General features: G+C 35.3%; 1 protein-coding gene across 1 annotated transcript in view; it reads right to left on the bottom strand.

The window, feature by feature from the left end:
* The window catches only part of ADAM28 (ADAM metallopeptidase domain 28), a 73815-nt gene that overhangs the window by 17419 nt on the left and 41758 nt on the right, over window positions 1-14638 (bottom strand). The window contains 9 exon segments of the mRNA XM_074285423.1: window positions 1388-1466; window positions 4852-4932; window positions 5652-5811; window positions 6370-6472; window positions 10009-10051; window positions 10053-10205; window positions 12537-12626; window positions 13696-13873; window positions 14407-14537. Coding sequence (XP_074141524.1) covers window positions 1388-1466; window positions 4852-4932; window positions 5652-5811; window positions 6370-6472; window positions 10009-10051; window positions 10053-10205; window positions 12537-12626; window positions 13696-13873; window positions 14407-14537 — 1018 coding nt within the window.

The raw sequence follows: 14638 nt of genomic DNA, 5'->3' as shown, positions 1-14638 counted from the left end.
TAAGACAATGTCAAAGGATTTATGATTAAAAATGTATTTACCTCCAAAGAGAGAACTGATGAACTCTGAGTTAAGGCCGGAGCATGCTTTTTTCATTTTCTTTATTTTTCTTACCTTTGTAACATGGAAAATATGGGAAAATGTTTTGCATGACTTCAAATTCCCTGCCTTTTCAATGGATAAAGGAGGGATTGGAGCACCAGAACTCAAAAAGTTAAGTAAAAAACTAAAAGAAAATGTTTCTAAGTGTCTATCATGCAGCTACACAGGATGGCTAAGATCTAAAAATAAATGTTGATTTAATATAGTTTAATCCACAATTAGTCTATCCATAGAAATAATTTAACTAGATTCCTTAGGAGATATATCAGATAATCAGGTTAAGTTTTGTCAAATTTTATTACATTGAATAAAGCATGAAATTGTGAATTTGTCTATTTAAAAAAATGTTTTGTGATACTTATATCCTATGTGTGTTCTTTCAATATCTGAAAAATCTCCTTGGATTACATAGCATACTTATTTCCTTGTGCAAGTCTAAATCCCTGATTTATAGCCCTTGATGCTTACCCAATTTGTTCTCCAGATTATGAGTTGCAGTAGTCTAATCCATAACCCTTCTTAAAAGAATTCTATAGAGTTTTTTGAGATGAATAGTGAAAAGATGTCTCTTCTGACAGAGTTATTTGACTAAGAATTTAATCTACTTTTATAATTTAATGGAACTTTTAAAAATGATTATCTCAGGATATAGATCATGCTAGCTAGAAACCTTATCATATTGAAGATTATTGCAAGATATAGAAGGCATTTTCTTCTATTATAAGTCTCAAGCAACCCATATATATATATATATATATATTTTTTTTTCTGCTGTATTGGTCAGTCAGCAACTATTTCCTTGTACCTTTCTTTAAATTTAATATGATATGTAAATTGTAGACACTCAGGTGGAGTGGGCCACCCCTTGTTTTTTTAGTCTCATTTTACAGACATCTTAACAAACTTTAAAAAATTATTTCATTTCTGGTTTTGTTCTCTGTCTCATCAATAATGGTTTCAGCAGTGACAAATATATTTGTCATTGCCCTTCACATGATATTGAGTTGACTCCATTCTGCCTAACATGCTTAGAAACTTGAGGTTCAGAGCAGTAGTGAGTACTCATTGCAAACCTAAAAGTACTATAAAAATGTGGGAAGTATAATTATTATTTGTGAAGCTGACTTATTACAAAGGCCAGCCAATAAAATTCTTATTTGATAAATATGGATACCTTAAATAAAGACACGAATACCCCCCCCTTCTTACTGCTCGTAAGAAGGATCGGAATGGATATGAATAGTCACAAATTAATAGCTACAAAAATAAAGTTAATAATACCCACGGAAAACAACGATGGAATTGTCACAATTGGGAGGCAGCCATCCTTCTTCACACTGACACTGAAGCTCATGGTCACAGACCTAGAAGAGCAGAGATATGGTTTATTAATATTCCCCATAGTTTCTGTCACTTATTGGAGATTTTAACACAAGGATCAATGAGCTGCTGTCCTGTTAGATACTCCATTATCCTTTCTGGCAGTCAATGAGTCACCTATATTACCTCTGGCTTCTGAGAAATTATTATCAACCAAGCATTAGATCATAGTTTCATAGATTTAAACAGAGAAAATCCTTGAGAGATCATTTATTTCAATTATTTTATTTTATAGATGGTGAAAATTAATTGCCTTAGGTTGTACCAATGATAGAACAGAGATTTGAACCCAGGACCTTTGTCTACAAAATCCAGTGCTTTTTCTACTATGCCATGCTGCCCCTTTAAAGGACAGAATCATACCTTTTCTCTGAACAAAAATAAATTGGAAATTGAGAGGCTGTCCCTCAATTGGGAAATGGCTCAATAAATGTGGTATGTGTTTGCGATGGAATATTATTGTTCTATGGGAAATGATGAGCAGGATGCTCTCAGACAAGAAAAAAAAACCTGGAAAGTTTTTCATAACCTCAAGCAAAGAGAAATGTACTGTATACAAAGTAGTAGTAATATTCTAGGATGACCAGCTATTAATGACTTTGCTGTCCTTTTTTATTGTTTTTCTACCTTTTTTATTAATAGTTTTTATTTACTTGACATATGCATGGGTAATTTTACAACATTGACAATTGCCAAACCTTTTGTTCTAATTTTCCCCTCATCCCCCCCCAAGATGGCAGGTTGACCAATACATGTTAAATATGTTAAAGTATAAATTAAATACAATATATGTATACATGTCCAAACAATTGTTTTGCTGTACAAAAAGAATCGGACTTTGAAATAGTGTACAATTAGCCTGGGAAGGAAATCTAAAATGCAGACAGACAAAATCAGAGGGATTGGGAATTCTATGCAGTGGTTCAGTCATCTCCTAGAGTTCCTTTGCTGGGTGTAGCTGGTTCAGTTCATTACTGCTCTATTGGAACTGATTTGGTAACTTTGCTGTTCTTAAGGGTACAATCATCCATGACTACTCCGAAAGACTTAGGATGAAAAATCCTATCCATACCCAAAGGAACTGATAGTATCTGAATACAGACTGACACATTCTCTCTTTCTCTCTCTATCTCTCTCTTTTTAACTTAATTTTTCTTAAGGGTTTTTATTTTCATTGGGGTGGGAGATTTATGTTTTCTTTCACAACTTGACTTTTATGGAAATATTTTTCATAATTGCACAGGGGGTTTCTTAATTGTAGATGGGGATAAGAGAGAGAGAACCTAGAACTCAAAAATGTTCAAAACAAATGTAAACAAATTATTTTGAATGGAAGTGGGAAAATATTAAATAAGGTGAAATAAAAAGAATATGAGCATGAACAGCCAGGATCATTCTAATTACCCAAAAAATGTCAAACAATTAAGTTTATTGTTCTTTGCTCTAAATGTGTTTGTTTTCCTTCTTCTGATTTCTCCTCATTCCTCCTCACTATAAGCCCCTAAATACAGTCTTAGATTATATTCTTCCTTGCTTCATAATACAGACCATGGATTTATAGTAACCTGGCAATTCATAAGAACATCTACAAAAGAAAAAGTGCATAGTAGTTTCCAGACATCCATTGGTTTTAAATAGCTGTGAAAATTTATATATACCTCTATTAAATCCCATTTTCTAGAGAGCTAGTACGGTAAAACTGTCAGAGGATTAGAAAGCTCCAGTTCAAATCCTGCCTCACACACATACTAGCTTTTTCACTCTGGGAACACCATTTAACCAGTCTCAAATTATTTTCTCATTGGTAAAATAGGCATAATCATAGAACCCTTCTCCCAAGTTTGTTGTGAGGATGGAATGGGAAACTATTCAAAGTGCTATGAAAACCCTAAAGTTCTAAAGAAATGATAACTAATGCTATTATTGTTTTGATATCCTAAGATTATAATTCACCTTAGTCAGATTATATGAACTGAATCAAGAGAAAGCTATGTATCATCTCATTATTCCTTGCTTTATCTTTTCTGTCAACTCCCAGGATCCCAGGATAAGGATTTGAAGAGTCCTCATCCATCCAGACCAACTCCTATTTTACAGATAAAAAAACTGAGATCCAAAGAAGATGAATGATTAATCCAAAGTCATAAAGTAGTCATCATTAGAGATAGAATTTGAACTCATGTCCTCTCCAGAATCAGTATTCTTTCCATATTGCTTTCCCAATAGAGATTTTTAAATTCTCCCCTTTCCAATCTAAAAGCCACTCAATTTATTTGGCAAATAAAAAGAAGAGAAATGACAATTGAGAAATCCACCCTTATTTTTATAGTCAATTGTCATTGTCCTATGATCCTTTGTTTTCCAAATGTAATTTAAAAAAAAACATCTATCATTCAACTAAATTAGATCCCTTCTTCTCCCTGTATACCTGTGAAGACCAAGTTAGCACCCTGGATACCTTAGAATCAGCTGGAATCAGGATAAGCAAAAGTCCTTGTCTTTATTCTTGGTCTTAAGGGTAGAAATGAATTGGATGGAAGCAGGATCTCCACAACCTCCCTTCTCTTTCTCTACTGCCGAAGTTCCTTTGGCTCGTCTTACTCCACCCCCTAGTCCCTCCCATAATTCTCTGTATACACCAAAAGATTGAGCCAGCACAGAATAGTGGGAAGGGTCATTTTCCAAGCATATTCTCATAGAGTATTGTCCAATAAGTAATTAGCCTTAAGTGCTTGGTTTTCCAAGTGCACCTACTCAAAGTCTTAGCCCTTTACATATATCTCCCAGATTCTTTTAATTGCAAGCTTTCTTAACTCTGAGTGTTTTGCTGAAATGTCCTTCCTTCTCTTTTTCACCTCCTGAATTTCTACCTATTAAAGCCAAACTATATACCTCCTTCAGGAAGCTTTCCCTCTTTCTTCCATGATCAATGATCTTCCTGGGGCCTATCTAAAATTATGTTTCCCTCTCTCTAATTTTTTTTTTATCATGGGATATTGCCTATTTTTAATTATATGTATTCCTTGTCTTATACCACCACTATCCCACCTCTTGTAAAATATAAGCCAGCTGAAGGCAAGGAGCATTATTTTTTGCAAGACAATTAGATTTAAATAATTTGCCAAGGATTGCACAACTAGTAAGTAAAGTGTCTGAGGTTGCACTTGAACTCAGATTCTCCTAACTTACTCCAGGGCTGGCACTCTATACACTGTTCCACCTAGCTATCCCAGAAGCATATTTTCCCCCTGTGTTTATACAATGTATTGCATGCTGCAAGCATTAAATAAATGTTTGCTGAATTGGCTTAAAGTGATTTAAAATTGTTTGGGATTCAAGAAGTTTTAGGAATCAATAATTTGAACTTACTGCATGTCCTTTGCACTTTGAAGAACAATTTGTTGACTTGTAGGCATCCTCAATGTCTATACAATCCCCATTGATGCATACCTGGAGGGGTAAGAGAGAAAAAAAGAAAAAAAACTCTCCTCTGGCTTCAATTCAGTTCAGCATCCCCAGAAAAATTATTTGTCAAAAGAATCACAACTTTCACTGATTCAATCATTCTGGAGAGCAATTTGAAACTATGCCCAAAGGGCTATCAGACTATGCACACCCTTTTATCCATCAGTTGTCTCTACTGGGCCTGTATCCCAAAGTGATCATAAAAAGGGAAAAGGACCCATATGTGTAAAAGTATTTGAGGCAGCTCTTTTTGTAGTGGCAAGGAACTGGAAAGAGTGGATTTCCATCTATTTGGGAATAAGTTACAGTATATGAATATTATAGATTATTATTGTTCTATAAGAAATATGATCAGCAGAATGATTTCAGAGAGACCTGGAGAGACTTTCATGAACTGATGTTAAGTGAAGTGAGTAGAAACAAGAAAAAGATTGTACACAGCAACAATAAGATTATTCAATAATCAATTTTGACAAACTTGGTTCTTTTCAATAATGAGATGATCCAGGTCAACTCAAATAGTTTTGTGATGGAAAGAGCCATCTACATCCAGAAAGACTATGGGGACTGAGTATATTTCCCCATAGTATTTTCACCTTTTTTGTTGTTATTTATGTTTTGATTTCTTTCTCTTTTTTTTTCCTTTCTGCTTGTGGATATAAACCTAAGACTCCTTGGAGCCAAGACCACCCATATTAACATACACTCTTGTCTCCACATTTGGTTCCATTGGCCACCATAGAAACCTCTTGGTTGCTATCTTCTGGTGAGAATGTTTTGCAGGTCAGAAAAGACATGATCTTTCCCTTCCAGGGCAAAACGTCTGATCCTCCATAACAGTATAACTTGCCACACAAAAAACTCCTAGGAGGAAAAAAATAAGAAAGTTTTAGCCATAGGGAGGATGAAGATGATGGCTTAAAGCTGAGGTGTCAAACTCATTGGCTATGCTACCTCGATACATCCCAGTATGACCAACCAGATTAAAATGCAATTAAAAATGATTTAATAAAATATAAAAATACAATAAAACATAGGTCATGTTAATTTGTGATTTTCTAAATCAATATTCAGCTCTCAAGGATCTTTATGTAGAATTTAGTTCTTTTTAATTTAGCTCAAGTTATTTTTAGTTTAATTCTAAAGTATTTAAGTTTGATATCACCAGTTTAAAGAGTAATTAGTTAAAATATGAGAAATAGGATGCTCTAAGAATTCACAGAATGGACAAGGAGGAAATGAGACACACAGGGAAGTGATGCTTTCTAACTTTGTTCTCCACTTGCCTCCTCTCAATGCCTCCTCTCAATACCATTTGTATGACTGATTTCCAAGTTTCTCTCTCCAAATAAGTTACCAGCTAGCCATGCAACTGTACCTTTACCCTTAGAATCTGCTAATGGAAAAAGTCAAGGTCCTTACCCTGCTTTACAAGGAATGTGCATGTCATCCACCCTTCGGCAGTAGCCATAAGTTGAACCAACATTGTTTATGTCGAAGCAGGACCTCTCAGCAGCTTGAGCCCCTGGTATCATGCAAGATTGGGAGACAAGAGAAAAATTGTTTACATGTGCACATGTATATTATACATATAATCCCAAGTAATGTAAACTACAAGGTGCCCTACTCCTTGCAGATGAAAATACATGCCAAAACGAAAAAGAAAAGGAAAAAAAAAGAAAAAAACATAACTTTGTTTCATGAATTCACTCAATTAAAGATAAAAGCAAATCCTTTCTCATTTTGAAAGGGATAATACTTTGAATGCTCTGAAACATTAGATTGTCTCATTACTCTATTTATGAAATGTATTGGGATTTTCAGGAAGAATTAAATACATCTCTTGACCTGTATATATAAAGATAGGATCATATAAGCAAAAGCTAGACAAATTTCAGGAATTCTTAGAGGAAGAAGACCCTTGTGTCTATAACCAGAGAATAACAGCTAAGAGGAATTAATTAACTCCTTATCCCTATTCTAGAGGAAAAAGCACTAGAATGTGCACTGTTTGCACATCATCTCCCTCATTAGAACATGAGCTCCTTGAGATTTAGAGCCATGAGATTTGTATATTAATTTTCCCCTTTTATTAATATCCCTGGTACTCAGTATAGTGCCTGAAATATATTGATATATATGCTTACTCATACATATATGAATGACTGGCTTTTGAAATGTCAAAAGTTTTGAATTGTTGGTGGTAGTAACGTTCCCAGAGCAAGAACAAGTAGTTCTAGAACTCTGCAATGACATTGACACGAAAAACTAACAAGGCATTTGACACAGGGAGATTTCATTTTTATTTCATCATGAGAATTTTGGGAAAAGAGAAAATGATTTCCTTAAATCAGAAGCTGTGGATCCCTGCTTTAGCATATGTGGGGAGAGCTTCCTCTCTTCCCAGGGAACTGTGTAGAGCAGAGAATATGCCCAAATTTAAGAGATTTTTTTAAATCTCTGTTCTTACTGTACTTTCTCAGTATATGTCTTTTTGTAAAAGCTAATTAATATCAACTGATCACTACGAGGGAACAAATTTGATGGGAAATCATGTAGAATTGTATTATAAACTCTAACTCCTCTCTGTGGAGAGGAATAGTAACTTTCTGGGAACCTAATCTACCTATGAGTGATAAAGAAGAGAAAGTGGTCCTAGAGGTACACACACACACACACACACACACACACACACACACACACACACACACACATATATATACATGGATTGTGTGTATATCTATTGACATGTGTTTGTATGTGTGTATGTGTGTATGTGTATTTGCATATGAGTATTAATAGATATTGTACTTAGTAAGATCATGGGGAGCAGATCTGTGATTCCATTTGTATAGGGAACTTTTAGATGTGGAAACTCCCTCTATAATTGTAGTCAGTACATTCTCTGCTTCTTACAGATTTAGAGATTGACTTAAAAGTATTGAGAGATTCCATGATTTGACATACAGCCAATGCATAAAAGAGAAGGATGTAAACACTGATTTTCCTGGCTTTAAGACCAACTTTCTAGATTGATGTATGCTGTACTAAATACAAAAAATAACATATATAGCTAGGTTAGACAGAAGCACTAGAAAACTCCAGGAGACAGCTAAGTCAGCCCCTCTGCCACGACACAGAAGCTGTTTTGCCCAAATATAAATTTAAATGATTTATCAAGATGTTCTTTTAATGAAATGTTGAGTATTTAAATATTTAGAAAGATCTGTTTGGAATCTTCACTATTTATCTTACTGTATAGAAATAGCCACTGAAAAATGGCATAAGCCCATTGCCATTAGAAGTCCAAAGAATAGTCTCCTAGCAATGGGAGACAGACTGCATACTACAATGAAAAGGCAACTTGGTTTGCTATCAGAGGACCTGGCTTCAAACTATGTGGAGAGAATCCACATCTTTGACCAACCTTATAAGTCTCCTGTCTTCTTCACAGGTCCACTAAGACCAAGGACTCGGACTGGTCCCAAGATCCTTCAGAGAGCTAGTCTGGATGGTATATTTTGGCACCCCAGTGTGGGGACTCTAGAAAGCATAGAATATTTTGACACTCCAACTTGGAAGCTCTAGAAAGCATAGAATATTTTGGCACCCAATTTGGGGGCTCTAGAAAGCATAGAATATTTTGGTACCTCAATTTGGGCACTCTAGAAAGCACATTACTTCATATGTCTCAACTTCAACTTCTTATGTATAAAAGGGAAGGGGTTGCTCTAGTTAAATTATTAAGTCTTTTCTGGCTTGAAATTTATGGTTTTAAGACCAATCAGTGTAGACTGGGAAACATTTAAGAAGACTAGAGTCAAACTGTCAGTAGTCTATATAAAAACAACAATTGGCCTCTTTGTAAACTCATAGTAGTTGAAATGCATAGAGAAATTTAAAATTTCTAAAATGGTTAACATAGATTGTCTCTTTTGGTCCTCATCACAAAATTATCTAGTGGTGTTACTAATATTCCCATTTTACATGTAGAAGAAACTAAGGCTGAGGGAAGTTAAGTAAGTTCATCACATGATTTGAATCTAAATCCTCTGTTCAAATTGACACAAAGTTCTTCCTGATTGATTACTCTTTTTTCAGAGGATTATGAATTCAGATCAGTCAATTTTGTGCAGGAAATATAAGCTTTAGATAAAAATAATAGTAAAATTAGCTGGGTGATATAAACTTCAGCATGTCAATGACTGAACCAAAAGGTAACAGGTGGCTAGGTGATGCTATAGCAAATGGAGCACTGGGCCTAGTATCAGAAAAATCTGAGTTCAAACCCAAACTTCTCCATTTAATAGCTCTGTGACTCTGAACAAGTCACTTAACTGCTCTGTGACTCAGTTTACTTATCTGGAAAATGGGATAATGATAATAGTGCCTACTTCCTGTAGCTGTCAGAATCAAATTAGATAATATTTGTAGAAAAGCGTAATACAGTTGTTCAGTCTTTTTAATCACGTCTGACTGTTCCTGACAGTGCCTAGCACATAATAGTCACTTAATAAATATTTGTTCCTTCACTCCTCAAAAAATCAATAAAAAAAAAATCTAATAATAGCAGTTAGCACTTTAAGATTTGCAATGTGCTTTACATATATGTTATCGCAGGTAATCCTTACAACAATTTTGTGAAGTAGACATATGATTACCATTATTATTTTTTATTCTAGAGAGGTGTACAATCTACTAGAAAATGTATATAAGAGATTAAAATATACAACCAATAGATAAGCCCTTTTGGGGATGAGGAATTTGGGTGCTGATGGTGGAGGGAAGGCCATGTTACCATCTTTTAGATGAAGAAGCTAAAGTACAGATATTTTAGGCGACTTCCCTAAGGTCAAACAGCTAGCTAGTTAATGCCTGAGTTAAACTTTGAACCCAGATTTTCTTGATTCTTGGAGTATTTTCTCCACTGCCCCACCTAGCTGCCTATTGGTGTGCTAAACATTGTTTACCAAGCACTGGGTATATAAAGACTAAATGAAAAGAATCCTTGTCTTCAAAGAGTTTACAAGGTTATAAACCTAAATGTCTTTCAACTCTTACCTGCTCCCCAAAGACTGACACACTGGTCCTGCAAGGTTGGGCATTGTCCCCATCCGACAATAACCTTGCCCATTTTGGCAGGGAAATCCATTGACTCGGAATCGATCTTTGGGACAGCTCCCAGACTTGCCATCACACATTTCTGGCAGGTCACATTCATCTTTTGCTGGCCTGCATAATGTTCCAGCCTTTTTCATCTAGAAGAAAAGTTAAAAAAAAAAAAAAAAAAAGATTAAGAGGAAGTTGTCTCCATTTCTGATCCTGCATGGGGAAGTGTTGAGGGAGCTACAGCTGGGGCCAGAACACCTGGGTTCAAATCCTGCTTCTATCACTTTTGATTTTTTGTGACTTTGTACAAGAAGGAAAGAAGGAAGGAAGGAAGGAAGGAAGGAAGGAAGGAAGGAAGGAAGGAAGGAAGGAAGGAAGGAAGGAAGGAAGGAAGGAAGGAAGGAAGGAAGGAAGGAAGGAAGGAAGGAAGGAAGGAAGGGAACAGAAATTGATCTAGGTATTAAAGTCATTTATTTGTTCCATTTGTTTTTTTTTCAGAGGCAGTGGTTACATACGTTCCATCAATTTCCTCTGTTCTATTTCTCTGAGGGACAAATACTTCAGAATTTTGAATCTCACATTTTAGGCATAGAAGTTAGATGACTTTGGGCACAGTGTTTAATTTCCTAAATCTTCAACTACCATATATGCATTATGAGAAAGCTGGATCCCATGATGCTCCACAGCCATGAACCCTTTACTTTACAGGTAAGAAACAGCGTTGAGATACATCACATGATGTATCCAAGAACCCAGTTACTAAGGGTCTAACGAATGATCTGAATTCTGGCCTTCCAGATATCAAGCCCAGGACTCATACTTCTTCTATTAACTTTTTTTAATATTACAGATGAGGAAAATTCAGACCCAGAGAGATAAGTTGACTTTCCTAAGTTAATACAGGAAGGGTTAAGATTCAAGGAAATTTGAACTCAAAGCCAATTTTCTCTCCAAGATTTTCCTCTGACTTCTCACAAAATAAACACCTTCTTTCAAGTTGTGAAAATTATAAAGCTCTGTGGTTTGATCCCTGATGAAACACTGGCTTTTAAATCCTATGATTATTTATTAGTGGGTCTTCCTCAATGCCTGAGTTGGAAATATCCCTCACCTTGTGACCAAAAAGTGTTTTAAGCATCTGGAAAGTGAACTGGCCTAGTGGTTCAAGAAAAAAGTAAATATCATCCTATCAGTTCCCCTTTCAGGCCTAACAACATTTGCCACATCTCAAGTGCCACAGGCAGAGACTGGAAAACTTAGGGTATCAACGTTCTTCCTTATCACACCCTTCTACTTTGGTATAGGAGCCAGACCTTTGGTGAAAGAGAAACAATCATAGAGAGAAAAATAAGAGGGAAAGTTATAACTCAAAGGCTCTTTTTTTAAGGGAAGGGAAGAGAAGGGAAAGGAATGGGAGGGAAGGGGAAGGCAGGGGAGTGGGGAGTGGAAGAGAGGGGAGGGGAGGGGAAGGGAAGGGAAGGGAGGAGAGGGGAAGGGAAGGGAGGAGAGGGGAAGGGAAGAAAGGGAAAGGGAAGGAAGGGAATAACTCTCCCTCTCTCCCTCCCCTCTCTCTCTCTCTCTCTCTCTCTCTCCCATATGTATTCTATATCCATAGACCTATATCCCTTCACTGGTCCCCTGCTCCCAATGAAGTCAATTACAAATTCAGTTTATTCTAGTTCATATATAATCTGGTCCTAGCATATTTTCCAGTTCTCTGCCAAAATAGCTCTCTTGCACTCTAAAGATCTCTCAGCTTTGCTAGCTCCCTCACTGATTCACCCTGTTGATTTCCTACAATTCCAACAACTAAAATACCTGTGCCATTCACTACTATGAGATCATGACTTCCCTGTGTGCAAAAACTGGTTTCCTTCCATGTTTCTGTATTTCCAGCACTTGGCATCATGATTATGCTGACACATAGTTACTATTTTACAAATGTTTATTTTTATTTAATTGCATTCATTCCTTCATTTGATGTAACCCCCTCAATCATAGATAACTGTATCTCTAGATATGACAGTCTTTAAAGAAGGCCCCTTAGAGTCCAGTTCTCTCATCATCATATTTAGATCACTACAATTGGTTGGAACTGTTCTGCATACAGAACAAAATAAACATTTCAACACCAATCACAAACTTCACCACAGACCTTTGAGAGGTAAAGACATCAGAGAAAGGGATACCCTGAAAAAGGCAGATCAGAAAAACTTCTGATCATCTCTATCTCACAAACAAAGAACATGCAAGCTGGAACAAATGAAAAACAGACTCCTTGATGTCGGTTTTTTTGGTGTGCTGTTTTCATGCTTTATACCACCTTAACCCATGGACTTTTGCTTTCGATGATTAATTCAAGAATCTAGAATTCTGAACATACATTTGCTATTCCTGTTATATTAATCATAATTATCATCATTGCTTACTTTGTCGTCCTCATTATTTTTATGAATATGGAATATTGATCACTACCTTACCTGGCAGTTTTCACAGCATTCTCCAAATGCACACTTAAAATTTGGCTTGATTTTACATGTTACAGCATCACAGCAAACATTGGTACATTCCTGGAAAAAAATCATTGAGGGAAAGCATTACAATGGCTTCAGCTTTTTTTTTAGTCCCCTCAACACATTCTGTTAGGTCATTTATTCTCATATAGACATGGAGATAAGATGAGGAACTATACATCTATATATTCATATTGTGTATTCATATAAGTATATAACTAATATTATAAATTAGATATTTATATAATATAATAAACATGTTAAAATAATTTAAATAATATATATTTCTTTTTTATTTCTATATTTCTGTTATATATTAATATAAGTATATAACTATTATAATACAATTTATTTAATTTTGATATAATTATATAACCTATATTAATATTCTATATACTATTATTATTTTATTTATATTTATTTTTATCTATTTGTTTTTATTGATATCATTCTCCTATCTATCTCATTAATTATGGACCTTGTCATATAATAGGATAGTATTTGGATATTTTATTCTATATGTATAGGTTATTCTCAGATGAAGAAAATCCATCCATCACTGCATGTTGGCACTTTCTCTACAGATAATGCTCCAAGAGAGTTGTTTACAAGTTAAGGGACTTGTCCACAGTCTCACAATCAGTATGTGCCAGCCTTAGTTAGATTTGAATCCAGGTTCTCCTGGCTTAGAGGCCAGCCTTCTCTCCTCTATGCCATACTATCTCTATATATTACTATTAAATTAAATTAAAATCAACTGAATTACCTAACCCAACTGCTCCAAATACTTCTATTACTAGGACTGAAATTTTATTATATAAATAATATATTTATATAATATTTATTTTATTATAATAATATAAAAATATATATAATAAATATTAATATATAATATATATTATATATTATAATATATTAATATAAAATAATATATATTATTTATATGACATTTCTATATATAAATAAATATTATATAAATATATTATTTATATAATAAAAGTTCAGTATATATATATATATATATATATATACTTTCCCTTCCTACTCCACCCTCTCCTCCTACCCTACATAGCTAATTCTAAGTAGACATGCTGTCTGAGAAATGGAAGAAGGAGTTTTTGAGTACCTCTGGGGATCCACAATCACATTCTTCTCCAGATTCTATGAGCAGGTTCCCACAGATTGGGGTAGATATTATATCAGTAGGTAAAGGAATATTCTTCAGGCAGCTTGGGGATGCTGTTCTTAGAAATTTCTCGAAGCTATTGCGACTACAGGAACTGAAGTCTTTGGGTATATAAAGGCTGGTTGGATTAAAAATAAAAGTAGGATTATATATTCCATGGGTATGTAACCCTCACTGTGTTACAAACAAGGAAAGTAAGGTCCAGAGAAGCAAAGTGGCTTACTGAGAGTCTCAGAGAATCTAACACAAGATTGAAGGCTGACAGCTTCAAAGCTCAAAGGGACATTAGAGACCATTGAGTCCGACCCCCACCCATTCTATAGTTGTTTAGGAAACCAACATTGGCCAAAGAGGAAAATGAGTTTCCTAATTTAATACATGTAGCAAGCAACTGAGCTACAATTGGAACTCAGGTGTTTCTTCTTCAAATCCCAGCATTATTTACTATTCCCCTCCAAAAAAAAAAAATCAGAAATACTCTCCATTGCCCCCACTTCTTGTGACAGAGAGTATGCCACAGAATATGGTTTTGAAAATAAAAAACTCTGATTGGATTGTGAAAAATGGGACCACTCATTGATATCTGCCATGTCCACCCCCTAATGTGTGAGAAATGTAAAGTGGGACGTGCTACAAGGAGGCCTCCCTCACCTGAGTGCCCGATCCATCACACATATTGAAGAAGGGCACTTGCACACATAGGTGTCGTGGAACATTCCAAAATTATGGCCCATTTCATGAGCCATTGTTCCTGCAACCCTGAGGAGGTCGTAACTGTGGTCCTGGGGACAAAAATTGAACAAAATAAACATCAGGAAGACAGGTTAATTTTCTGTGTCCCCCAGCTAGGCTATTTTAGGGACTAGGAAGAAAAATCAAGTGA

The sequence above is a fragment of the Sminthopsis crassicaudata genome, chromosome 2, assembly GCF_048593235.1.
Source record: "Sminthopsis crassicaudata isolate SCR6 chromosome 2, ASM4859323v1, whole genome shotgun sequence".
NCBI classification, from domain to species: domain Eukaryota; kingdom Metazoa; phylum Chordata; class Mammalia; order Dasyuromorphia; family Dasyuridae; genus Sminthopsis; species Sminthopsis crassicaudata.
The sequence above is the reverse complement of the archived record's forward strand: the minus strand, read 5'-3'. Positions and strand labels throughout refer to the sequence as shown.